This window comes from Planococcus citri, chromosome 2 (assembly GCF_950023065.1).
Source record: "Planococcus citri chromosome 2, ihPlaCitr1.1, whole genome shotgun sequence".
Lineage (NCBI taxonomy): Eukaryota > Metazoa > Arthropoda > Insecta > Hemiptera > Pseudococcidae > Planococcus > Planococcus citri.
The window spans coordinates 16,816,577-16,841,517 of record NC_088678.1 but is presented as its reverse complement, the minus strand read 5'-3'; the positions used below and the strand labels follow the sequence as shown (position 1 = coordinate 16,841,517).

The 24,941-nt window shown below is 34.5% G+C and overlaps 1 protein-coding gene and 1 long non-coding RNA gene across 3 annotated transcripts in view; one reads left to right on the top strand and one right to left on the bottom strand.

Annotated features, from left to right (window-relative positions):
• Positions 1-323: 323 nt before the first annotated feature.
• The window catches only part of LOC135834803 (uncharacterized), a 29,219-nt gene continuing 4,601 nt past the window's right edge, over positions 324-24,941 (bottom strand). The window contains exons 3-4 of the long non-coding RNA XR_010556766.1: positions 5,019-12,858; positions 324-1,139 (exon numbers count right to left, since the gene is read on the bottom strand). This is a non-coding gene — a long non-coding RNA (uncharacterized LOC135834803). The remainder of the gene's footprint in view (positions 1,140-5,018; positions 12,859-24,941) is intronic.
• Positions 10,053-24,196, top strand: LOC135834802 (CAP-Gly domain-containing linker protein 1-like). 2 transcript variants are annotated; one of them, XM_065348767.1, is made up of 9 exons: positions 10,053-10,188; positions 15,559-15,618; positions 19,408-19,470; positions 19,661-19,813; positions 19,938-20,147; positions 20,244-20,436; positions 20,521-20,662; positions 23,264-23,335; positions 23,980-24,196. In XM_065348767.1, the coding sequence occupies exons 1-9, from the start codon at positions 10,128-10,130 to the stop codon at positions 24,028-24,030; spliced, it is 1,005 nt and encodes a 334-aa protein (XP_065204839.1). In that variant the 5' UTR covers positions 10,053-10,127; the 3' UTR covers positions 24,031-24,196. The 2 variants fall into 2 exon arrangements, with proteins under 2 accessions (XP_065204839.1, XP_065204840.1); XM_065348768.1 differs by lacking the exon at positions 23,980-24,196 and adding an exon at positions 23,813-23,973.

Here is a 24,941-nt window from a genome sequence, read left to right as displayed (position 1 = left end):
TGAATAATTATGGTAAACACGTCGAAGCAGGTATAGAATAAGTACTAAGTACTTATGAAAATTCGACTGATCTCGGAATGAGATTACGTATTGAAAGACGAGACTGCCCGGTGACTGAACGAATATACGAGTACACAAAATACACCTCTATACTTGTACATATCTACGTACGTGTTATCTTTTGAAAAGAGGTTTTGAATTATTTTTCATCTATACGAAAATATTACGTACAAATGCTGACACAAACGTGTGCATGAAAGCATTGTATCTTTCAAGGTACAATCATTTTGCAGGCGTAAGACCTGTTATTCGAGTACCAAACATTTTGCACTACGATATCTATCATTTTGAAATGACTCGAATAAACACGTATAGTGTTACATACTGACGATTAGTGCGAAAGAATAAGTAACAGAAAAAACGAGCGAGAATGCTTCGAATCAACTTGCAAAATTTCTTACAGCTTTTTGGATACGGTCAAGTATCCAGGTAAAAAAAAATAATCACTGGAATTATTCTCTTCGATCGCTTGGAAGAAGAAGAGCAAATTTTTTATTTATGGTGGAAAAAATCTTTCAATTGTTGTTGAAAAAATTTCAGATCAGAGCAAAAATTGGAAAAAACATGCAAAATTACTTCATTTAAAGTCATGCATGTATATAAGCTAACTCGAGAATAATTACGTACATATGCAAAAACTCACCACTAAAACAGGATCGATGATCAGCATCAGCATCAACAGGTCCCAGTTGCAGCAGCTTCGACATACAGCTTTTTCGTTAACTGTCAGCGAACACTTGAACCGAACTCGCGAAAGAACAACGGGCAATACTTCATTTTTTTTCAAATAACGATCCCGACGAAGGCGTTACAAAAATTATTACAAAACGAAAAATCAATTCGATCGAACACGTAACTTATCTACATCACGAGTACTCGTAAACCACGAACAACGAACTCCGAACTCCGATATTCAAAAATTCACGTATCGACAACGAACTCGTCGAAAATCAAATTTGGCGAGTTTCGGCGAAATTCGAACTAAATCAAGCGAGAGAACGATACGTTGATACGAAAACTTTCGTTATTTGCGACCTTTAGTGCGAAATTTCAACCCACTTCGTCGATGGATTGCGTGGCTAAATTTGAAAATAAAAAAAACAATCATTAGTAAACTAAAATCGAGGCAGAGACGAAAGGAAGAGCTGTCGTCAAGAGCTCAGCGTTCAATTTCAACTCACTTTGATGAATCAAATGACAACATTTGAAAAAATTGCGACGATAAATTTTGATTTTTGACCTCACCGTGAAACTTTCAACTCAACTCGACAGGTCGTGCGACTGAATTCGAATAACTCATGAGGCAAGTTTGCTTAGCTAAACCAAAGGAGGGGGGGGGAGTGAAACATGAAAACTGCCGTGGTTTTGACCTCTAGGAAAGTAAAAAGTACATAAATAAGTAGGGTATGTAACCAAAAAGTAACAATGATTGTATAAAAAAGTGATCAAAAACTACAAAATAGTATGTACTTGACCGAAATTATTCATATTTTTTCGTTCGTGAAAGACCAAATCACTGATTAGTGATTACGAATCGTTTGGGAACGAATATTTAATCTACATAAATCAAACAACAAATGTTTCAGACAATTTTCCAAGTAAAAGGGAAAAATTTTCGGTGAACAAACCAGCCATTTTCTAACAAATCGTTCGCGAACGATTGAATCGCCGAAGGAATAATGAGTACTAGGTAGATAGGTAGACAAAGAAAAATATATCAGTCAAGTTTTCTGGGAAGAAATGATGAAATTCTGGACGTACAATTCTTTTTCGAACGAATCGTTCGTGAACGACCGAATCGCCGAAGGAATAATGAGTACTAGGTAGGTAGGTCTAGGTACACAAAGAATAATATATCAGTCAAATTTTCAGGGAAGAAATGATGAAATTCTGGACGAACAATTCTTTTTTCGAACGAATCGTTCGTGAACGACCGAATCACTGATTACGAATCGTTTGGGAACGAATATTGAATTTACATATGTAAATCATACAAAAAATGTAGACAATTTTCCAAGCAAAAAGGAAAAATTTTCGGTGAACAAACCAGCAATTTTCTAACAAATCGTTCGCGAACTACTGAATCGCCGAAAGAATAATGAGTACTAGGTAGGTAGGTAGCTGGGTACACAAAGAAAAGTATATCTGTCAAGTTTTCTGGGAAGAAATGATGAAATTCTGGACGAACAATTTCTTTTTTCGAACGAATCGTTCGTGAACGACCGAATCACTGATTCGAAATCGTTTGGGAACGAATATTGAATCTACATAAATCATACTTACACAAAATTTTCAAGACAATTTTCCAAGTAAAAGGGAAAAATTTTCGGTGAACAAACCAGCCATTTCCTAACGAATCGTTCTTGAACGACTGAATCGCCGAAGGAATAATGAGTACTATAGGTAACAGGGAGGTAGGTACACAAAGAAAAATATATCAGTCAAGTTTTCTGGGAAGAAATGATGAAATTCTGGACGAACGATTCCTTTTTCGAACGAATCGTTCGTGAACAACTGAATCACTGATTAGTGATTACCAATCGTTTGTAATATCGATACACGAAAAAATCGATAGTTTTAAATTCTGATGTTGAATCGATGTATCGATAGTGTGACTCGGAAATATCGATTTTGCAATTCATCTTTTTGGTCTTTTTAGCTTTGAAGTTGAAAATTTTCAAAATTATGTGATTTTTCAATATTTTTTCAAAATTTTATTTCTCATTTTCAATTCCGGTCTCGCGGTCTCTGAAGCTATGCAAAATTATACGAGTTGAAGACTGCATGTGTGCTTGTACTCGAATTTCATTTTCATCGCTGTGAGTTTATTCATTTATCAAGTTCGGAGTTTCAATTATTAATGGAAACAGAAAATGAGTTTCAATTACATTACAATGTTTTAATCTCAGAATAGCTCGATAGTGATGTTTCTATAATGAAATCAATGAAATTCGAGTTGAAAATTATGCAACTTCTGAAAGTAAGTAAGTAAACAAAAACTTGAAATAAAGACAGACCTACGCATGACATGGAATTTGATTTTTTTTTCAAATTTTATAGGTACTACAGAAAAAAGAAAAACACACTTGTTGTCGTCAACGCCAACTTCAACATCATCCATTTCTGCGTTAAAAGACAACCTGTCAAATTTTCTCAAATTTAAATCTCCAGCAACTTACACCTGTTTTTCAGCGCATAGACTACCCGGAACTAGAGTTCCAATAAGTATCGATAGACCAAGAAAACGATAGTGAATGCATCGATAGTTCAAAAATATCGATTTTACGCATCACTAGCCCCCTAACTATCTCTTGTCAGATTGATGGAATAATTCATTTTTTAGGGAAGCGAAGAGTCAAAAACAGAAAATTGCTGTTTTCGCCTCCCTTTCTATGGTTCCAACGAAAACGTCGCTCGATGCAGGTTGAGCCACTCAAAAAATGCAAGATTTTGAAAACAGTCTCTAATGTTGAGATGATTCTTATTTTTGTATTTTTTTAGGTAGGTACAAATTTCCCAATTATGTTCTGTTTTATCGACTTGACTACATTAAAATATACCCACGTTTTCATCACTCAGACTGACTAAGTATACAAAATAAATATTACTTAAGGGCCGATTCCGCATACACGATTGCATACCCGATCCGCCTGATTTTCGAGTGTTGAGATCTCGAGATCTATCCGACGAAAATTGATGAAATTTGAAATATAGATACTATGAAGCAATTAGAAAAAAATGTCGGAGGGGATTTTTAATTACTTGAATAGTTTTGGAATGAACAACGATTGAAAAGTGTTCAAATTTCGTTGATTTTCAATTTCAAATTCTACGAAAAATATTCAATCAAATGAAAATCCCATCCGACATTTTCTTTTAATTGTTTCAAAGTATATATATTTTAAATTTCATTCAATTCTGTTCGGGAGATCTCCAGATCTGAAGATGCAAGGTGACAACTGGAGTTTACACGTGGCTAGTTTATTCAATTCAAACAACCGCAAGTAACTTGACTTTTCAATTAATTGGCGGATTATCCATTCCATTTCACGATGAAAAATAATAAATACAAGTAAATTTATTTGATCAGACATGATCAAGTACTTGAAAGTAAATGTACTTGAATTAAGTAAACTTGCAACGTGTGAATTTTAGCGCCTGCTGCTTATGCAAAAAAGTATGCGGAATCGGCCCTTAATGCTCTGAAAAATAATCATTTACGAAGAATTTTTCTTGGGTGAAAATGGCCTTTTTTTCAAATGGCCAAAGGTGCACTAAAATTGATTTTTCAGCGGATTTTTTGCGGTAGTCAGATGTAAAAAGGTTGAAAAAAAAATGATATTGCCATCATATGTCTTCCAAATGTATGTACCTATCAGTGTTACCACAGTATTCGATGCAAACTTGTTTGGCACTTAGCATGGTTTACATATCAGCCATTCAAATGCAGAATACAAATGAAGAGTCACTTTCCGAAATGACTCTTCTGAGGAGAAAAATCTGTCTTTCTTTGAGGTTACTCGTCAGGTATAGTGCCAAACCACGCTTTCACTCGTGTAGTCCTGTCCAGGGGCCCTTTCCTGTTCAGGACTACAAGGGGGTAAGAGTGGTTCTGCACGTTACCGACGCTCGGGCAAAAACTTTGAATAGTCGAAGATTCGAAAAGTCAAACATCATTCTTGATAAGATGAATTTTGATTCTTATAGCTTTTAAATTTTCAAATTCTAAAAATAATTTCAAGAAATTTTAATGATTCTTGAAAATAGGAATAAATTTGGACTGAGCGAAGGCAACAGCATTCGAAAATTCACAATTATTCAAAGTATGTAAAACAATATATCATACTTCATTTATATGTACCTTTTATTACCATTTCTCAAATTCTTTACTTTTTTCTCAATATTAAAAAATCCAATAATTACTGGTATTACTCTAGAATAAATTCGTAAAAACTCACCACTCGACACGATCGATGAATAGCATCAGCTTCACTTCAGCTGGTCCCAGGAACGTCCAGATCAACCCGATGGCAGCTTCGACATACCCTAACACATTTACAAGAAAAGAACTCGCGAAGAACTAAAATTCAATTTTTTTTCACATACTTATCAGCGAACCCGCGACAAAGGCGTAACAAGTTAACATTTATTAGTACATATATCGTAAAAATGAAAAATCAATTCGATCGAACACGCGCGTCACGAAAAAGACCACGAACAACGAACTCCGATATTCAAAATTTTACGACCTAACTTCAAAGCACTTGAATAAACGTTTAAAAAATTACCGAACAGGAAACATTTCGTCAAATTTCAAGACTCAGAACATCAGACTGTCCAATTCCGATTGCCACTTTCATCACGTTGGTACGTGAAATTCAGATCTACTCGTAAACTCGTATCAGAACGAAAACACTGATGCCAACCAGTCGGTCGGTATAGTACACGTAGTCGAGTCGAAAGAAAGCAATCGTAGATAACAAAACCTCATCGCTCGCTCGATGCATAATTCCAAGAAACCCCTCAGCCCTCCACCCTCCACCGATTGAATCTAACAAAAGAATCCTGGCCTTATCTCTAAGATAATAATTTTTCACAATCTAACCAGCTCGATATTCCTCATATACGACAAGACAAGACAGTGTATATTATTATTGCGTCTCTAGTCTCGTCTCCTTTCCTAGCGTCAGTCATATTGAAACATGCTTTTTCTTTTTTCTTCACGCAGCTGCATTTGAAAAAATCCCCTGTTCACGTGAATTATTTTTTTCATCGGCATTCGATACCAAAAGCAACCACGTTGCATGTTAGGCTCTCCCTCGACGACGACGTAAAATTTCAACTCGCTTTGATGGGTCATACCATCATATCGCAACATTCGAAAAAAATTACGAAAGGCTGATTTTGAAGAAAATCCTAGGAAGAGAGAGGGGTGAAACATGAAAACGATCACAACGTTCATCATGTTTGGCATCAGCATGAAACCAACACCCACTTAGATGTTTCACGTGATTAAATTTGGAAAAAAAATTATACAGGTACTTAGATGTTGGTGAGCTACGAATGAGAGATGTGAAACATTCGTTTTTGTCTCAGCATCAAATCACTCGTACAACACAATTCCATATCCATAGGTCTCATGAGCAATTTTTTTTTTAAAAACTCACGAACACGAGTTTTGTTAAATTTAAACCGATGGAAGGGGGAATGAAAAATGAAACTACCGTCATTTTTGACTTCATCGTGAAATTTCAGCTCAATTCGATAGGTCACACGACTATATTTGAAAAAAAATTGCTAAGCCAAAAAGTCACGCGACGGAGGGGGGGGGGAGAGAATTTTTAAAAAATCGGGAAAAAGTGATATCGAGGGAAAATACATACTCGGGCAACTTCATTTATATACAATATACATATCTTAATCAAATTACGAGACACCTGAGTCGATTTCGACCAATTTCAGATTACGAATATTGCAACCTCCTCTGCCCCACCCCCCCACAATTACCAATCCACAAACATGAGCAATGAAACAATCGTATGACATGGGATATTTTATTTCACACAAAGTCATACCTTTCAACGCTTCTACTCTTTGCTCAAAACGATGGGTTTCATGAATAAATTTCCAACAAAAAAAAAATCATGAAACCAAGTTAAGTTTCGTCGAATTGAAACCGTCGACGTAGGGGAGGGGGTGAAAAATGAAACTACCATTGTTATTGACCTCATCGAGAAATTTCAGCCCAATTCGATAGGTCACACGACTATATTTGAAAAAAAAAAAATTGTCAAGCCAGGAAGTCTGTGGACGGAGGAGGGGGGGGGGGAATGAAAAAAACTCGGAAAAAAATGATATCGTGGGAAAATACATGCTCGGGCAACTTCATTTATATATTTTAATCAAATTACAAAACACGTGAGTCGATTTCGACCAATTTCAGATTACGAATTACAACCTCCTCCCCCTCCACAATTACCAATCAACAAACATGAGCAATGAAACAATCGTAATTCGTATGGCATGGGATATTTTATTTCACACAATGTCATACCTTCAACGCTTCTACTTTTTGCTCACAACGATGGGTCTCATAAATAAATTTCCAACAAAAAAAACATGAAACCAAGTTTCGTCGAATTGAAACTGTCGACGGGAGGGGGGGGGGTGAAAAATGAAACTACCAACGTTATCAACCTCATCGTGAAATTTCAGCCCAATTCGATAGGTCACACGACTATATTTGAAAAAAAAAATTGTCAAGCCAGGAAGTCTGTGGACCGAGGGGGGGGGGGTTGAAAAAAATTGGAAAAATGTGATATCGAGGGAAAATACATGCTCGGACAGCTTCATTTACATATCTTAATCAAATTACGAGACACGTGAGTCGATTTCGACCAATTTCCGATTACGAATTGCAACCTCATCCCCTCCCCCCACAATTACCAATCATCAAAAATAATATGAACAATGAAACAATCGTATGACATGGGATATTTTATTTTACACAATGTCATACTTTCAACGCTTTTACTCTTCGCTCACATCGATGGGTCTCATGAATAAATTTCCAACAAAAAATCATGAAACCAAGGTTTGTCGAATTGAAACCGTCGACGGAGGGGAGGGCGGTGAAAAATGAAACTACCAGTGTTATTGACCTCATCGTGAAATTTCAGCCTAATTCGATAGGTCACACGACTATATTGAAAAAAAAATTGTCAAGCCAGGAAGTCTGCGAAAGGAAGAGGGGGGGGGGGGAATTGCAAAAAAATCGGAAAAAAGGATATCGAGGGAAAATACATGCTCGAGCAACTTCATTTATATATCTTAATCAAATTACGAGACACGTTAGTCAATTTCGACCAATTTCCGATTACGAATTGCAACCTCATCCCCGCCCCCTCACCCACAATTACCAATCATCAAATATGAGCAATGAAACAATAGTATGACATGGGATATTTTATATTACACAAAGTCATACCTTTCAACGCTTCTACTCTTTGCTCACAACGATGGGTCTCATGAATAAATTTCCAACAAAAAAATCATGAAACCAAGTTTCGTCGAATTGAAACAGTCGACGGAGGGGGGGATGAAAGATGAAACTACCATAGTTATTGACTTAATCGTGAAATTTTAGCCCAATTCGATAGGTCACACGACTATATATGAAAAAAAAATATTAACCCAGGACATCTGCGGACGTAGGGGGGGGGGCAAAAAATCGGAAAAGTGATATCTAGACAAAATACATATGCTCGGGCAACTTTCTTTACGTGACTTGATCAAATCACGAGACACCTGAGTCGATTTCGACCAATTTCCAATTACGAATTGCAACCTCATCCTCGTCCTCCTCCAATTACACCAATCATCAAATTTATGAGCGATGAAAAAATCGTACCGGGTGACCAAGAATAATGGGATTTCGATGTTATCAAAAAGGAGAGAAAATTCCCGTTATGAAAATTAGAAAATTAAATAATCATGTAAAAAATGGCGTTTGAGTGATTGTTCCAATGAAATACGAAATAATCTTTCATTTTGCATCGAAACAATAATTCGAAAGCACTTTTTCTCGATTGTTATTTCATTTTCCAGTTTTTAATCAGGGAAATTTTTTTCCCTTTTTGGCATATCAGAACATTACAAAACCCATTATTCTTGGTCACCCGGTATGATAATATTGATAAGGGATATTTTCTTCACAAAATGTCATCCCTTCATCATCGCTTCTACTCTTCGAATCACAGAGGTCAAAAACCGAACTCGAATTTTAAATTGGTAAGTAACATTTTCATCTCGAGATCTGAAAATACACACATGCTCGACTTATTAATTATTAAAAGGCTAAAAAATGAACTCCAAGCCAGCGCAACTTGTCGATAGAGTGAAATGATTATTCATTGTGGTTTATTTTCCTCCCCAACTCTTCTCTTTTTCTTCTCGCGTGTCGTTTTGTTGTTAACTAAGTGTATGCGGTGAGAGAAAAAAATGATTTCTTTTTTTACTCTGACGTAGCAGCAAGATTAATGACAAAGCTGGAGAAAAAGTTTCATCGGCTGATGCCTCTTCCTACATACAACTACGCGATTGTTTTAAAAATAAATCTTTCGCACCTTTGAAAACGATTTTTTTTTCTCCTTTGTTTCGTTTAGCTATATTATGGTGAGTTAGTTAGTTACTCTTTCTCGTAAGTTTATACGAATATAAGAATTCGTCTTTGAAGACTCGGATGTATGGGGAGAAACAGAAATAGAGTGAGAGCCCCAAGATTGTCGATGTCGTTAACTTACTGCGTATTGCCTTCAAAAATACGTAGATTTTTTCGGTCAAGTTTGACTCAAGTGAGGTGTTTTTTTTATAATATTACAAAATGTGAATATCAGCGCTGATTATTCTTTTCTCAATTTTTAAAAATGAATTATAAATATAAATATCGGAAGAATGTAAACGAACCAAACAAACGTCTATCGATTACAATCGATCCGAAATTTGGTGAAAAATCTCAACTTTACCCTACACAAATGCTCGGTACAAAATTCGAAAAATTGACTAACCAAAATCCAGTCTGATTCTCGCAAATCTGAACGAAAGATTCAGTTGCAGATTATCGAAGTTTTTGCATCTCATCACGATCCATGATCCATCGCATCGAGCACTAGGCCACGAGGGCATCTTACCGGCGAACTCGCGATATAATGACGTCATTATCACAGAGCCAGAAACCAGCCCATGCCTTCACGCTATAATGACGCTAAACTATCGCGCGATTTTCAATCCAGCAAAATTTGCGGGGGCAGATATGAAACTCATACCGTGTTGTTCGTAGGCCAACCTTCCTTCATCAAGGTTAGGGTTACTATGTCTTATGTTTTCATTATTTACCTATCATTTGACAACGTTCTTCGATATTTGTAAGATGTTTACAAAATAATCACACCATCGGGTTCGGTTTGTGACACGGTGATTTTTTTCATTTTCGTAACTTTGAAAACTGCAGTTGTGTTGGTGATATTTTATCTGTACTCAAAATAAAAAGCACCCGAGGATTTACCAAAATGCTCTCTCAGAAAACTGTTCCGTTATTGGAAAGTTTCGAAACATATTGTCGAGAAGATGGTCAGTATTGTTTATTGTTATCTTATTTGTTTTTTTTTTTTTCAATAACTTTTGTTCATTTACTATTCATTTTGTTTGTAGCAATTTTAATTTTTTTTTTTTTAAATATGTGTAATTGTGTACGGTGAAAGTGTCGGGTTCTGTTTTACTTTCTGCACTCAACCCTCAAAGTGGTGAGAAATTGATTCCCTAATTTTCATTTTTTCCATTATTTAAAAACTCGGGCTGCACGGTGGGCTTCTCAATTTTCAAACAGTTTTAAAAATTCAACTTCAAAGCAAAATTTTTCAATTCAAAAATTTCAAATTTTCCAACACCTTTAAAAAGTCTCTTTCGAGTAAAATGAACTCTCATCAGGATATTACCTCCATCCCTAGAAAACCAAATCGGTCCCCTAGAATTGCTGAAATTCGTATTTTATACATTAAATTACAGCTGTTTTAGGGGGTCAGGTTGGTTTTCAATGGAGGGGACTAAAATCGTCATGACAGTTTCATTTTACTCAAAATAGACTTCTAAGAGATGATAAAAGTTGAAATTTCAAAATTTTACAGCGAATTTGTATTTTATATAATTTTTGAAAATTGAGGGGCCCATCACAGCACAAGTTTTTCGAAAATGGAAAAAATGAAAAAATAGAGAATTATTTCCTCACCAGAAGTCGTCACTTTGGGAGGTTGGGAGGGAAGAAAATACCAACTATGAAAATAAGGACCCCCCCCCAAACGTATTAATACATAGTTTATTAAATTCTGCATCTTTGCAAAACAATTTTCCAGTACGTATCTAACAATTTTCTGCAAACTTTTTTTTTTTTTGGGGGGGGGGGATTATTGGGAATTTAAAAGTACAATTTTACACCATTTTTTCAATGTTTTGAAATTTTAAAGTCACTTCTACCGACATTTTTTCAATTTTTTGAAGCAATATGGAAGAACGATGATAAAATCAAAAGTCGTATAAGTAGATCAAATTTTTGAGCTGACGAACGATTTTGATTTCGAATGTATTTTTGAAAAATCAAACTCTGGTCGAACTTGGAAAAAAAATAGAAATGTTATCAAATACATAAACCAAATATGGGTGAAATTTGGCGTGTGATCTGTTTTTGGACTATTTTTACATGATTCGAGCTGATTTGAACGCCATTCGAGATTCGGTCATCGCAATCGGATCAAAGATATTGCGACGTATCTGTATAAGGAAATTTGGATTCGCTCGATCGAGTTGCTTATAATAGCGTTTTGAAAATTATAGTGCAACAGCACACAATAACGTACACAGGTACGAGTAGTATTTGTTCAAGAGTTTGAAAAATCTGTAGGTGGTAGTTGACCGCCATAGCGTGTAATTTTTACGCAGTTTCAATTCTCATTAACGATCTCTATGACCTACTATTTATACCTGTACGTATATATTTGCGATTTAAATAAATCCAACTCGCGAGCTGAACCGAGAGTGAAGAGATTGTTTTTTTTAATACAGCCAGTTGAGGTGACTGCGATTGTAGGCATAATAGATTGAAATTGAAATACAGCGTGTATGTCGTGTGTAGGTTACACTGCATATTTTCTTTCCTTACGAGAGTTCAGGAAAGCAAAAGTGTATCAGTACCTATCACTTGTACATGATAATCTCGACTGTCGAATTCAACGATGAATGAGAAAAAAAAAATAGGTTCAATTTCGTTTTAGTCTGAACGTATTTACCTAATACCTACATTTGTTATGTTTTGTAACAAGAGTGACGTAAATATGGTCGTGTCTTTGTATTTATTTTTCATTACCATCAACAAATTCAAGACCATTGCCTTCTTATTGCTGTTGTATCATTGTCATTAACATTGAATGATTGTGATTTTTGCAAGTCCATTGACATCGTTTGTTTTTTGGAGTCGACTGCTTTTATTTTTGGCCAAAAAAAACCATCTGGGGGTTTGAAAATGCAAACATTTTTCAAACATCGATACCGCAGTTGAAATGCAAGTGCGAACAGGTGACGTTCAACACCTTCTTATTGAGATCGTAACATTTGCATATCCGCTTGAGGAAAACCCTACTTGGGTGTAACAAGTTATAAAAAAGTATTGGCGGCGAATATGCGGGGGTGATCAGCTTACTTACTTATTCGATAAAATGAAAAATATGAAAATAATAAATTTGCTTTAAAAGGAACCAGTAATGACTCGATGTCTTCAATTTCTTATACTAATGCCTAAAAATATGTGTTTTTTTGCCTTCGTATAAAACGTAGCAAAAATACTAGAGTAATTTGCTCGTTATAAAAAAATACACCCACACACTAGCATTCTTTATAAAATACCATGGAGCAATTTCGGAAATGACATGTAAACATACTAGCAGGAGACAAGGAACTCTCGATTATTGAAAATATTTTGTAAGAATGCTAAGTATCGTTTCCAAATTCGTGTTCGGAAGATAAGATCGGCACAATTCAACCCAGATAGACAATTATGTAGCTCGACTGATTTTCGAATTCCATGATTTTATAATTGGTGGGAGGGGGGGGGGGTGTTGCCATTAAAAATAAAAAATTCGCAGGTGTAGAAGTGACCTACGTAACATTTCTCATAATAATTATAAAATCACTTACTCATTCTCGTACGCGAGTTTCTTTATTCCATCATTTTTGGAAGGAAATTGTGCTCACCTGAAACAAAGAAAAATTAAGGTGGATTAGTTAGTTATAAAATTATTATTGATCAATCAACAGATACCTATGTGAAATAATAATGGTCGAAGGCAAAAGTAAAAATTCTCACGTCTCCACGTTTTATAATGAGCGAATATTCACAAATAAAGTATCATAACAAATTGAGGAGCTTTATATCAAAACGCAATAACGCCATTTAAAAAAAAAAAATGAGTTAGATATCATACGGATTCTTAAGTAAAATTCAACGGGGAATCGATTGCAACCATCGTTAGAACGAATTAAGCCTTCCCTTATACCTTAAAATGGCGCTTGAATGTTCTGCTTTCAGATCAAAACATACTCATCTGTCTCCATTTTGGAACAAAACGCACCAACTTCACTTCACTTTTTGTATTTTTTGTTCTGTCGGGGAACCCACTCAAGGATAAATTGCACCCCCCCCCCCCCCCCCGTCGATACTCAAAAAAAAGTGGCCCTACTTACAAAATGGCGGCCATTTTGATTGACAGGTCAGCCGAAATCGCAGATTTTGCGTTCCAACACAGGACTCGCACAAAATTTTTCAAACTGTACAAAAGTAGATCGAAAGATCAAGCAAAAATTTATCACCTGTCAAAATTTCAAGTGCTAAAGTGCGTTTTTCGATTTTTTGTGAATTTTTGAAAATCAAATTCAGGCCAAAAATGAGGGAAAAAATCAAAATTTTACCAAATTGACCAAGAAAGCTGAAATTTGGGATCACCCTATTTTCAACATGCCAAATCGATAGGAAACTGTTTCAAACCGTTTTGAGTAGTTCTGGAGCCTCCAGCAGATTTTTAAAAATCGAAATTCCCACAAAATTTTACCAAAAAATGGAGTAGGAAAGTTGAAATTTATTCTGCAAACTAATTTCAAGGGGGATTTCAAGTCGTTTTGAAGCCTCTAGCGACTTTTAGAAAATTCCTGGAGCCTCCAGTAGATTTTTGAAACTTTAAATTTCCTAAAAATTTCATCAAACGGAGATGGAAAGTCAAAATTAATTCTGCAAACCAATTTTAATACGCTACGAAGTGGTAAGTCGTTTTGGAGCCTCCAGCCACTTTTTGAGAGGCCGTATAGTGTTTTTCGGAAAATTGAAATTTCCATGAAGTAGCTGGAAGCTTCAAAACCATTTAAAACCATTTGAAACCATCATGTAGTCGACTTAATATCATATTGAAATTAGTTTGCGAAGTAAATTTCAGCTTGCCAACTCCATTTGGTAAAATGTTGCGGGAATTTCAAGTTTAAAAAATCTACTGGAGGCTCCAAAATGATTTGAACCAACCTGAAGTCGTCTTCAGAGGGTGTTAAAATTGGAGTGTATAGTAAATTTCCGCTTTCCATCTCCATTTTATGAAATTTTGTGAAAATTTAAGGTTTCAAAAATCTGATGGAGGCTCCAGGAATTTTCAAAAAGTCGCCGGAGGCTCCAAAATGACTTGAATTCCTAGTTTGCAGAATAAATTTCAGCTTTCCAACTCCATTCTGGTGAAATTTTGTGGGAATTTCGAGTTTCAAAAATCTGCTGGAGGCTCCAGAACTGCTCAAAACGGTTTGAAACAGTTTCCAATCGATTTGGCATGTTGAAAATAGGGTGTATCCCAAATTTCAGCTTCCTTGGTCAATTTGGTAAAATTTTGATTTTTCCCCTCATTTTTGGCCTGAATTTGATTTTCAAAAATTCACCAAAAATCGAAAAACGCACTTTAGCACTTGAAATTTTGACAGGTGATGAATTATCACTTGATCTTTCGATCTACCTTTGTACAGTTTGAAAAATGTTGTGCGAGTCCTATGTTGGAACGCAAAATCTGCGATTTCGGCTGACGTGTCAATCAAAATGGCTGCCATTTTGTAAGTAGGGCCACTTTTTTTTTTTGAGTACAAGGGCTAGAAATAATGTTCCTTAGGACTCCCTCTTTAAGAAAAAAGTTGTCCCGGAGGATCGACTGGGGGGTGCATTTTATCCTTGAGTGGGCTCCCCGACTATGTGGTAACACTGCAAGATTTTTCAGATCAAAACGCACTAAAATTTTTTTGTTTTCCCCCCACCACCCCCACATGCTGCAAAAATTGTACAAAAGCTTGTTTGGTACTCAGGAGGACTTCCTCTTCTTTCTATTGATACCTCATTTGACCCTCACCCCCTTTCCTCAATTTTCACCGTTTTTTTTTTCAATTTACAGAAAATTGAAAAAATGGCGTTAGTGCGTTATGATATAAAACTCCTGAATTATTGTAAGTAAAATCGATGGTGAAAATCACTTAAAAATATCAAAAATTGATGAACCATAAAAAACGACAGAAATTTGAGAAAATGTCTCATTTGGGTAAAATTTTGCACAGACTGCTCAGATTATTGAAAAATACCAAGAATTAAGTAATTGGAAATTCTCAAAATGAATTTTTTCAAACAAATTTTCAAAAAGCTTCTCACTTCACCACCCCCCCCCCTCCACCACCACCACCACGCACACACAAAACAAAGTCAACTTTTTCACAGGAAAATTTTTTTAAAAATTCAAATTGGAAGACAATTTGTATGTACTTAAAATACTTTTTAATTTCAATCAAACTATTTTTTAAAAAAATACAAATGAACGCATTGGCGAATTTTTTCATTTTTTCACCACCTTTTCGACTAACTTTACAATTTATTTTCTGCTGCAGACGGTCTCCATTCAAGGGTAAAGAGATTATCCAGAGATGCGATTCGAAAATCTATCAGCGGTAAGTAATCAACTTTTTTCAGCACCCTTCCTGTACGTAAACGTTTCTATAGCTGGCTATTTGTTGTAATGGTTGATTAATTGTTTGATGAAGTAGTTTTATAAATTGTATGTGTTTAATGGCGATTTTTAATTATGCATTGTGCTGTGCATAAAATTACTCTCGTTAACTTTAGATATTATCTACATTGCGTAATCGGGTGTAAAAATTGGGTAGGTAAATGGTGTTTGTTTTTATATAATTTCTTAAATTGCAGTGGGATCGTCGTTGTCTATTGTCACGCCCATCTAAGATACGATAATTAGATAAATTCACCTTTCGTAATTGACGATACATAAAAATATTATTATAAGGCACTGCTGCAGACGACTCGAAAAACATTTCCGATCATTGTAGATCGCTCTAATTATCTTCTCATAATTGGTTATCTTGTTGAAGAAACATTTTTGTCACTCATTTTTAACGTTCGTTTACCTATCGAAGTACTCGTATAGTACAGCCCCAATTATCGAACGAAAAATTTTTTCAAGGTTGGTAAATGGTCTGTTAATTTGACGTATGAATTTTTTTTTTTTTGATACGAGTCAAATACATTACGAACAGTGACAGCTCGGAGTTGAAAATTGCGTTAGATAGGTACGCTTCTGGTGGAAGTTCAAAATGGTTCACCTATTTTATGCAAAAGCGACGTCTTATTGTTTATGCATATTTCTATAAAATAGAATGGGATGGTGAATACGAAATGTGCGCCGATTATTATAAGCTCTTACGATTGTGTTAGTGTTGGTAGATGTTTGTGTGTGCTTAATGGCGTTACTAGCAAAAAAATAATAATAATAATAATAAAATAAAAAACGATCGACCTTGAAAGATCGGCGTACATGTATTCGTTGCGTTATGTGATGAAGCGATCCAATAATAGTCGTCTTACTCGCGGTACCTTACCCACTCGATTGATCGAGAACTAATTGAGAGTAGATACAAATTTCGAATTTACATACGTCTATGTAGGTGCTAGGTATGTACATAGAAGACATGATGAGAGAACCTAATGGTTTTCTACAAAATGTTTTTATCGAAATAAAAATCGACTCATCTTAATCGGTGTCTTGCTGTTATACATTTAGTAGGTAAGGTAGGGACAAAAAAATGAATAGAAAGCCTCTCACTGGAACAAGTTGGTGAAAAGGCCAGGTCAGTTAAAGTTCAAAACTATATAACAAAGATCTTTTGCGAAATAAAACAATCAAAAATTTTCAAAAGATGAGTTCCAGTGGGAAAAATTTTACACTTTGAATTTCCTGTTTCGAATTTGAAAAATTTTCTAAACTTCAATTTCGACTTTTCTTCCCACAAGAAAAATAATTTGGTAGATATAAAGCTCAAATTTGACTTATACCCCTCTCGTTGATCTCTCGAATTGTGCGATTCTGGTTTCCAATCGTTATGTAAGTTCCAGTGAATTTTCGAGTACCTACATTCGAGTTTTCAAAAAAATTCTATTAGAAATGTCCTGAAGAAATTCAACTCCATTACCGATTCAAATTGACCAGTCTAGTGACTTCCTTCACCTTCATCATTAAACTTAAATTTTTTGAAAGGTATCCTTTGAGTGTTGAAAAATTCAAAACTTTATTGGAGGCTCCAGAACAATATGAAAATATCAATAGTCAACTATGGGCAGAGGTACCCTAAACGATGGTGTGTGTGTGAGGGGGAGGGGGTTCCCCCTTCTCACCCCCTCCCTCCCCCCGACAGAAAAATTTTGGGAATTTTCGGGAAAATTGGGCGAGTTAGGAAATTGAGGCAAAGTTGGGTTGCATGAGTTAGGAGAATCAAAAAATTACCAAAAACAGGGTGTCGAATAATTTCCCAGACAAAAAAATCATGGCTTTTTCATTATTTTTCACATTTTCACTAAATGAAAATATGCCCCTCCCCCCTCCCAAATCAAATAACTTGAAACTGCGAGGAAATTGAACAGGGTTGCCACTTTCAACAGGATCAAAAATTAGGCAGTTTACATAAAGAACTGATCTACGTAAATGATAAATCATCATCTCATCTCAAAAAAATTTGTTTTATATTCTGAATAGTGAATTGTGAATTTTCAAAAGCTTCGTAATATTTGACAATTTTGAAGTTATGAAATTCAACTTTTTGCATAAAAAATGGTGTATCAGGGTGTCTAACAAAATTTCAAAAATGAAAAAGAAGGACTAAGTAGGACTTTTAGCAGGTCATTTTTTGAGCACTTATTGAATTTTTCAAGGTGGGGGGGGGGAGGTTAAAATTTACATTCAAGTTTTTAACCAAATTTTTGTAAAAATTTTTTGCTTCTACAAAATTTGTTCAAAATTCCGGGAAAGGGGGAAAATTGAAAATTTGAAAGAGTCTTATTGAAAAAAAGTAGGACTTTTGGATAAAATTGCTGAAAAGTAGGACTTTAATAGGACTAATAGAACCAGTAGGACCTGTTAGACACCCTGTTGTTGTTTCATGTTACGAATTATCAATTTTTCATTGAATTTTACAGCAAAAAATCTCAAATATTTTCTAAAAATGGAAAAATTAAATCGAGAAATTTCACAAAAATGGTTCAAACCATATCTGAGCAATTGGTTGGAAAAATCTAGGTGAGGGAGGGGGAGGGGGGGTCTGCAGTGAAAAGCTGGGAGAATTTAAGTCTCATCATCGCTTCGTCACGCCTCTGGACTTGGTCGAGGATGATTAAAAACGGGAGTTATAGTAACTCGAGCTCAACATTTTTGGAGGAGTTCAACTTTTTAAAAAAAATGAAATATGTGTACTTAGTGTATATTTGAACGAAATGAGCCCCCGAGAACGGATACTGTATTTCAACACTCCCATCCCCCCTTCCCTCGAAATACAATCAATTTTGGGCCACTTCAGAGTCTTTGGCAAGTCGTTAATTTATGACCTTTCGCTCCTAAAATTTAGGTAAAGTTTTAAGACGAGTACTTTCGATCTACAGTTTAGCCTCAGTTCACAGAAAGTACCTCCGTAAAGTAGGTATTGCTGAAAAATGAGTTTAAAATTGTACCGAAAAATTGTTTAAAATCGTTCTGAAATACAAGAGACTGAAATTGAAAAAACCGATTTCAAATTTTTCGAAGTTTAGACTCCGTAGTTGAACTCAAAATTGTCAAAAAAAGCCCTCTCGAAACTGGTTTCAAGAAAACGATTAAAAATTCCAGAAAAATCTGCGCAAAATCGTACTTTGTGTCCCTTCAGTTGCCAGGGTAAGCAAACAAATTCAAATTTGGACAATTTCAGCTGCTAAATTTCTTATAAAAAATTATTCGACGCTTGATACGGAACCCCCGATACTTATTATGTCTTTGTACATATTAGTCAATATTCAATTGCAATTTGAACTAAACCGATCAGTTTTTGAAAAAAAAAAGAATTTTTGACAAAAAGAGAATATGATATTTCAAAGTCAGTGCTGCAGATCTCCTAGAAGCAAAACTCACTTCTTCTGCCAAAAAGTTGATTTCGAGAAAACAAGTAAAAACAATTTTCAATTCAGGTGGGTGAACTTTGAAACCGGAAATGGTCTTAATCTGTGTAGAATGAATAGTCTCCTGTGAAAAGAGCACGAAAAATAGTCCCCAAAACTGCCAAAATTAATTGATTTTGGTGGTCAACGTGAGTTTTGCTTCTGAACCCTTTCAATTGCTGGTTTGATAGATCGATACATATTCATGTACCTATGTTGATACTTAATTTTGGTTTTCTTGTTGCTTGTTTCATGCCCTACTGTAGAAGACTCATCTACGAACTGGGAAAACTTAAAATTTGACCATACGTTTCGAAGACGAGAATCCGGTAAGCTTCAATTGTACGATATTGATGATGCTCAACATGTGTGAGCTTTTAATGGACCAAAAATGGATTAAATTTTACGAATACTTTTCTTATTAACGTAGTTTTTTTTTACGTAACACTTGCATTTTGCTGGAATATTTTGAAAAATGAATAAAATGTATCATGTATGGTAATCAAATGATTTTTACAGACGCCAGCAGCATGCTGACAGAAGATACCGACAGTTTCATTGTTGGCGATCGCGTATGGGTTGGTGGTAGTAAACCAGGAGTAATTGCATTCATTGGGGAGACCCAATTTGGACCCGGGGACTGGGCTGGAGTCGTTTTAGACGAACCGATTGGTAGGATTTATCGTATCATCGCAGTCGAGTGTTTCCTTCGAGAACGCGACTAGTTTCAATACACAAACACATAATATAAATGTGTAGATTACTCATTTAATCGATTTGTAAACGGTATATTTAGGTAAAAATGACGGATCCGTAGCCGGTATAAGATATTTTCAATGCCCACCGAGTCGTGGTATTTTCTCAAGATTGAGCCGATTAACAAGATACCCCGTTGATCCGAGTCAGGCGTATAAACTGCTCAAGATGCAGGTAAATCCGGAACCGAAGTCAACTTTGGCCAATTCACCCACCAGTTCTATATCTTCTCGAGTTCAATTACCCTACAGTATGTACTTTGAGCCTACCCACACAAATATGTACGAAGAATGCATATTGTAGAGATATATACCAGTAACCTCGAATTTATATGCGTTAATTGCAGGCTACGGGAGTATTGCCAATTCGACCGGAGCTGATATAAGAATCGGCGATAGGGTGATTGTGCAAAGTAGCCATGGTTCGAAAGCGGGCATTTTAAGGTACTACGGAAATACTGAATTTGGAGCCGGATTATGGTGTGGTGTTGAACTGGACGATCCATTGGGAAAAAATAATGGCTCGGTGGCTGGTGTAAGGTAAATATAGCGAATCTGAATGAATGTTTCTACCCAACGCCCCGAAAATAATTTTGGTCATATGACTTTCGATTTTGATTTTAGATACTTCGACTGTGCTCCGAAGTTCGGTCTGTTTGTGCCGGCTGAAAAAGTCAGTCGATCACCGATTGGGAACAAGAAGGCGTCGTGCGTTATTCATCCTGATGGAATGACGAGTACCTCGACTGCTAAGAGTAATTCTCGGGTAAGACTAGGAGTGAATTCATAAAATAACCCGGTTTTTAATATTGGAAATAATTTCATAAATAAGAAGAATCATTTTGGAACAAAAAACACATTAAAATCAATGGTACAGGGCGGGGGAAAAGACATCAAAACTTGGCAAAAATTGACACAATAAATTTCAAAAAAAAAAAAAGAAGCGACAAAAATATTGAAATTGAGAGAAAGTGACCAAAACAGGAAGCAGAGGAATCAAGATTTGGAGAGAAAAATAAATAATGTTAAAAATCATCAAAATCATAAGTCCCTCAGAATAAAACTCAAGAGCGAAATTCAACATAAAAGCACTAAAATTTAAGAAGAAACATATTAAAAATTAAAAAAAAAAATCGTGAAAACTCACGATGAAATTGTGGGAACTCACAAAAATTTAGACACAAGAGAAAAAACGAAAATTCGGGGAAAATCTTTGAAAAATTGGGAAATACGTAGAATCTACGAGAATTTAAAAGAATAAAACGTGAAAAAAGAAATCAAAAAAAGCCCCAAAAAAATTCAAAATAAAAACATCGAGTCTTAAAATCTAAAAAAAAACCTCTCAAAAACTCAAAAATAAACTGTAAAAAAGAGAATTCCACAAAAATTCAAGCAGAAAAAATTACTAACATTTGACCCAAAATTAGAAGAAAATATCATAAAAATCGCAAAAATTCAAAAAAAAAAAAAAAGTCTCGTCGAACTCAAGAACAAAAATTTAGACAGAAAAACGAATTGATAAAATTCAAAACAAAATCGTGGAAGAGGGATGAAAAATGGAGAACTCTCGAAAATTCAGTTCAGTAAAAATCACTTAAAATTCATGACAAAGAACTCGCGAGAGTTAAAAGTACGAATTTGGAAAAAAATCGACAAATTTTAAGCATAACTCAAGACGATTCGAGAGGAAAAAAATATTTCAACTTGAAAAAAAAAAAATGTTCAAAGAGAGAGGGATCAACGAATAAAAGATATCAAGACTCTGAAAAAAATCCACCTTAAAAAGTGAAAATGAAAAAAACAAACACAATATTGAATCTTGAAGAATTTCGCCCTTCCCTAAAAATATGATCAAAATTTAAGGGAAATCGCAACTTTTGGAAGGAGAAACATCGCAATTCTACAGAAACGTGAGCCAAAAAATTACAGGTTTTTTCAAAGCACGAAACTCGAAAAAAAACTGTTGAAATTAAAAAAATCCAGTCAAAATTAAGGGACAAATGACTGTAATTTAGAGCAAAACTAAAATCGTGAAAATTCAAAGTTAAAAAGTACATCAAAACTGAAGAAACTTCGCCAAAATTTGAAAAGAAAAAAAATGGAAATTCCAGAAAGATCATCGAAAAACTCAAAAAAAAAAATTCACGAAAATACAAAAAAATAATATCCGTACAATCCAGAAAAAACTACAAAAATTCACAAAGAAAAAACACCAAATCGGAAATTTAAGCACCAAAAACAAACGAGAAATTCAAAAATAACGAAAAAGTAATACTTGTTAAAATTAAGAAAAAATTAGAAATATTTCAAAAGAAGAACCGTCAAATTTAGAAAAATAAAATTCAAAACGATGAAAAAGCAGTAAGATTATTTTTTTCTTCAAGAATTTTGGTTATAAAAAAGAAATTTGTGAAAAAACTAGAAAAAAGTAACTTTTAGTAACGAAAATTTTCAGAAAGTAACCGAGTACAATCCCTGTCCCTCTTCTACAAAATTTTTTCAGAATTCCTGAAAAAGGAGAAAATATGAATTTTGATAACTCAATTTGAAGTGTGATATTGAAAAAAATCAGGAATTTTCGATGAAAAGTGATAAAATGCAAATTATTCAATTTTCAGGTAAAATTTACCCACCAACGGATTAAATGGTCAACAAATTTCAAAATTCTACCCACGAGTAGAAAAAACTTTGAAAAATTATCATTTTTGTCTTTTTTTTCCAAAATTTTATTCTAACTACGCCGAATTTCCATCAGAAGTGGTGTACTATGGTGCTTTCATTATTTTACAAGCTTGCAAAACTTTCTTTCCAAACCGTTCATGGGCGAAACAATACATATGTAGAATAACCAGTATGCATCATTAGCTCGTGTTGATTCAATTTTATGAGTCTGAGTCATTTTCTCACTAAAAATTAATTTTACACAATGTTCGATCGAATTATGTTTTGTATTCTATGCGATAGAAAGTCGAATAAGTAATTATCATTGACGAATTGATCATTTGTAAAAAACAAGTCATTAAAAAAAATACAAAAACAAAATCGAAAGATTCAAAATTTTGAAAATTTGTGAGGTAAAATTCCCCATTTTTGCACTTTTTAATCCCAGATCAAGTCACCATTCGGGTAAGTGCATAATAATTACACATTTTGAATTTCTTCCACCCCCTTTCATTTCTGGATTTATATCTAATAAAAAAAAACAAAAATTATTGGAGTTTCGAGTTCTACTTCAGTATTCTACAAAGACGATTTCAAATTTTAAACCAGTATTTTGAAGATGGGAAGGAGAACGTATTGCTTTTATAAAATTTCACTGAAATTTCAAGATAAAAAAAATCACCATTTCGTGGGTCTTTTTTTTCAGAAAACAACACCGAGATCTTCTATATCGTCATCTCTTACATCCACAGTTCAAGCACCTAAATCTCCACTACAGGTATTTAAAAGCTCTAGGTTTTATTTCAAAAATATAATTGGCACTATATGAATTATTATACATACTTGCACTTTGCACTTATACAAATTGCAAGTAACTAATAATGACTTGGATGAAATTGAACTTCTATGGTTAATAGCTTTCCTAAAATGGTTGATGAAATTTAATTGCATGAAATACGTTTTTGGAATGTTTACTAAAATACAGCTTTTTGCATGTTTGTATAGGAAATACAATAATTATGTATTCTAAGTTTAAATACCTAAATCATGCTTTTTTGGCTGGCACTAACACTGTTTATCGTGTTGATCTTTTTTTTAAAAAAATAATTATCATTTTCATACAGCAATTTTGCTACCGATGAGTGTCAAATTATTAATCGATCAATTTATTCATTCAAGTGACACGAATTTTTCTCACCTCTAATCATCAACATAACAAATACCAATGAAAATTAATTTCCAGTAAATTTTATAGGTTTCAGGAAAAATTCATTCATTTATTCCGTGATACTGACATGTCTAACGAATAAATAATCAGGCAACTAGTACTCAAAAAAAAACTAACTTTACTGAAAAATTAACCACAGGTAACTTCAAGATAGGAATACACACTGATTATACTTGTTTGTTTTTAAACTATAGGTTCGAGTTGTAAAAGTGTACTATCCCGATTGGGAGTCGGACTACTATTAATTTGACCACCGAATTCAGTATTTTTTTCAATTAGAAGTTACCTAATTTATAAGCATTAAATTCACAATATTATTTATTTTATTCACCACTTAATTATTTGAATGTATCGATTTAAATGTAATGTATTTAAATTTTTTCAGTTCAAATAAATGTTAATTTTTGTGTACATTTATTGATTGTTGGTTGCCTTATTTTGCATGCTGGTATTATTTTAGAAGTGCCTTTATTCGTTTTGTAGCTTAAAAAACCTACTCAACTTGAAAAGTATCATACGATGTGGCTTGTTTGTTTCAACTTTGGAGTAAGCAATATTCGTCAAATCAGACAAAAAAATCGCCAGAATTCAATAATTCAATGACGACTATTTCGATTACCCCCCCCCCCCAATTCGCTCTAGTTATTTTACAATACTGCAAAGTCGAACGAATTCGCATAAGTCGATTCGATTTCGAAATCGTTGAAGGAACTTATTACAAGTAAAATGAATCATTTCGGTCGTGATTAGTTCGAAATAGAGCAAAAAAATCATAATTCTGGTCGAGAAGTTGGAAACATAGCGATAGACGATTCTGTTTCGAAAGAATGCTGAAGAAACATACACGAACAAAATGAACTCATTCGAGTAATAATCGGTTCGAATTACTTAATAGGTGAAGAAAAACACCTCGAAACTGAGATTCAGTGAGATCTTCAGGATTGAAACTTTTCAGGTGGAATAACGAAGTTATCCAAGTGGTATCTGTTCATCAATTGAATATCTACTTGCTTATTTCATTTAAAATCTATTTAAAAACTTATAAAAACACGAAGAGACGATTTTGCAAGATTAAACGCTGAAAACGATGTTGAATTATCGTCAATATGAGTCGTTTTCTACAAGCTGATGTGTTCGATTCGGTATGTAGAACGCT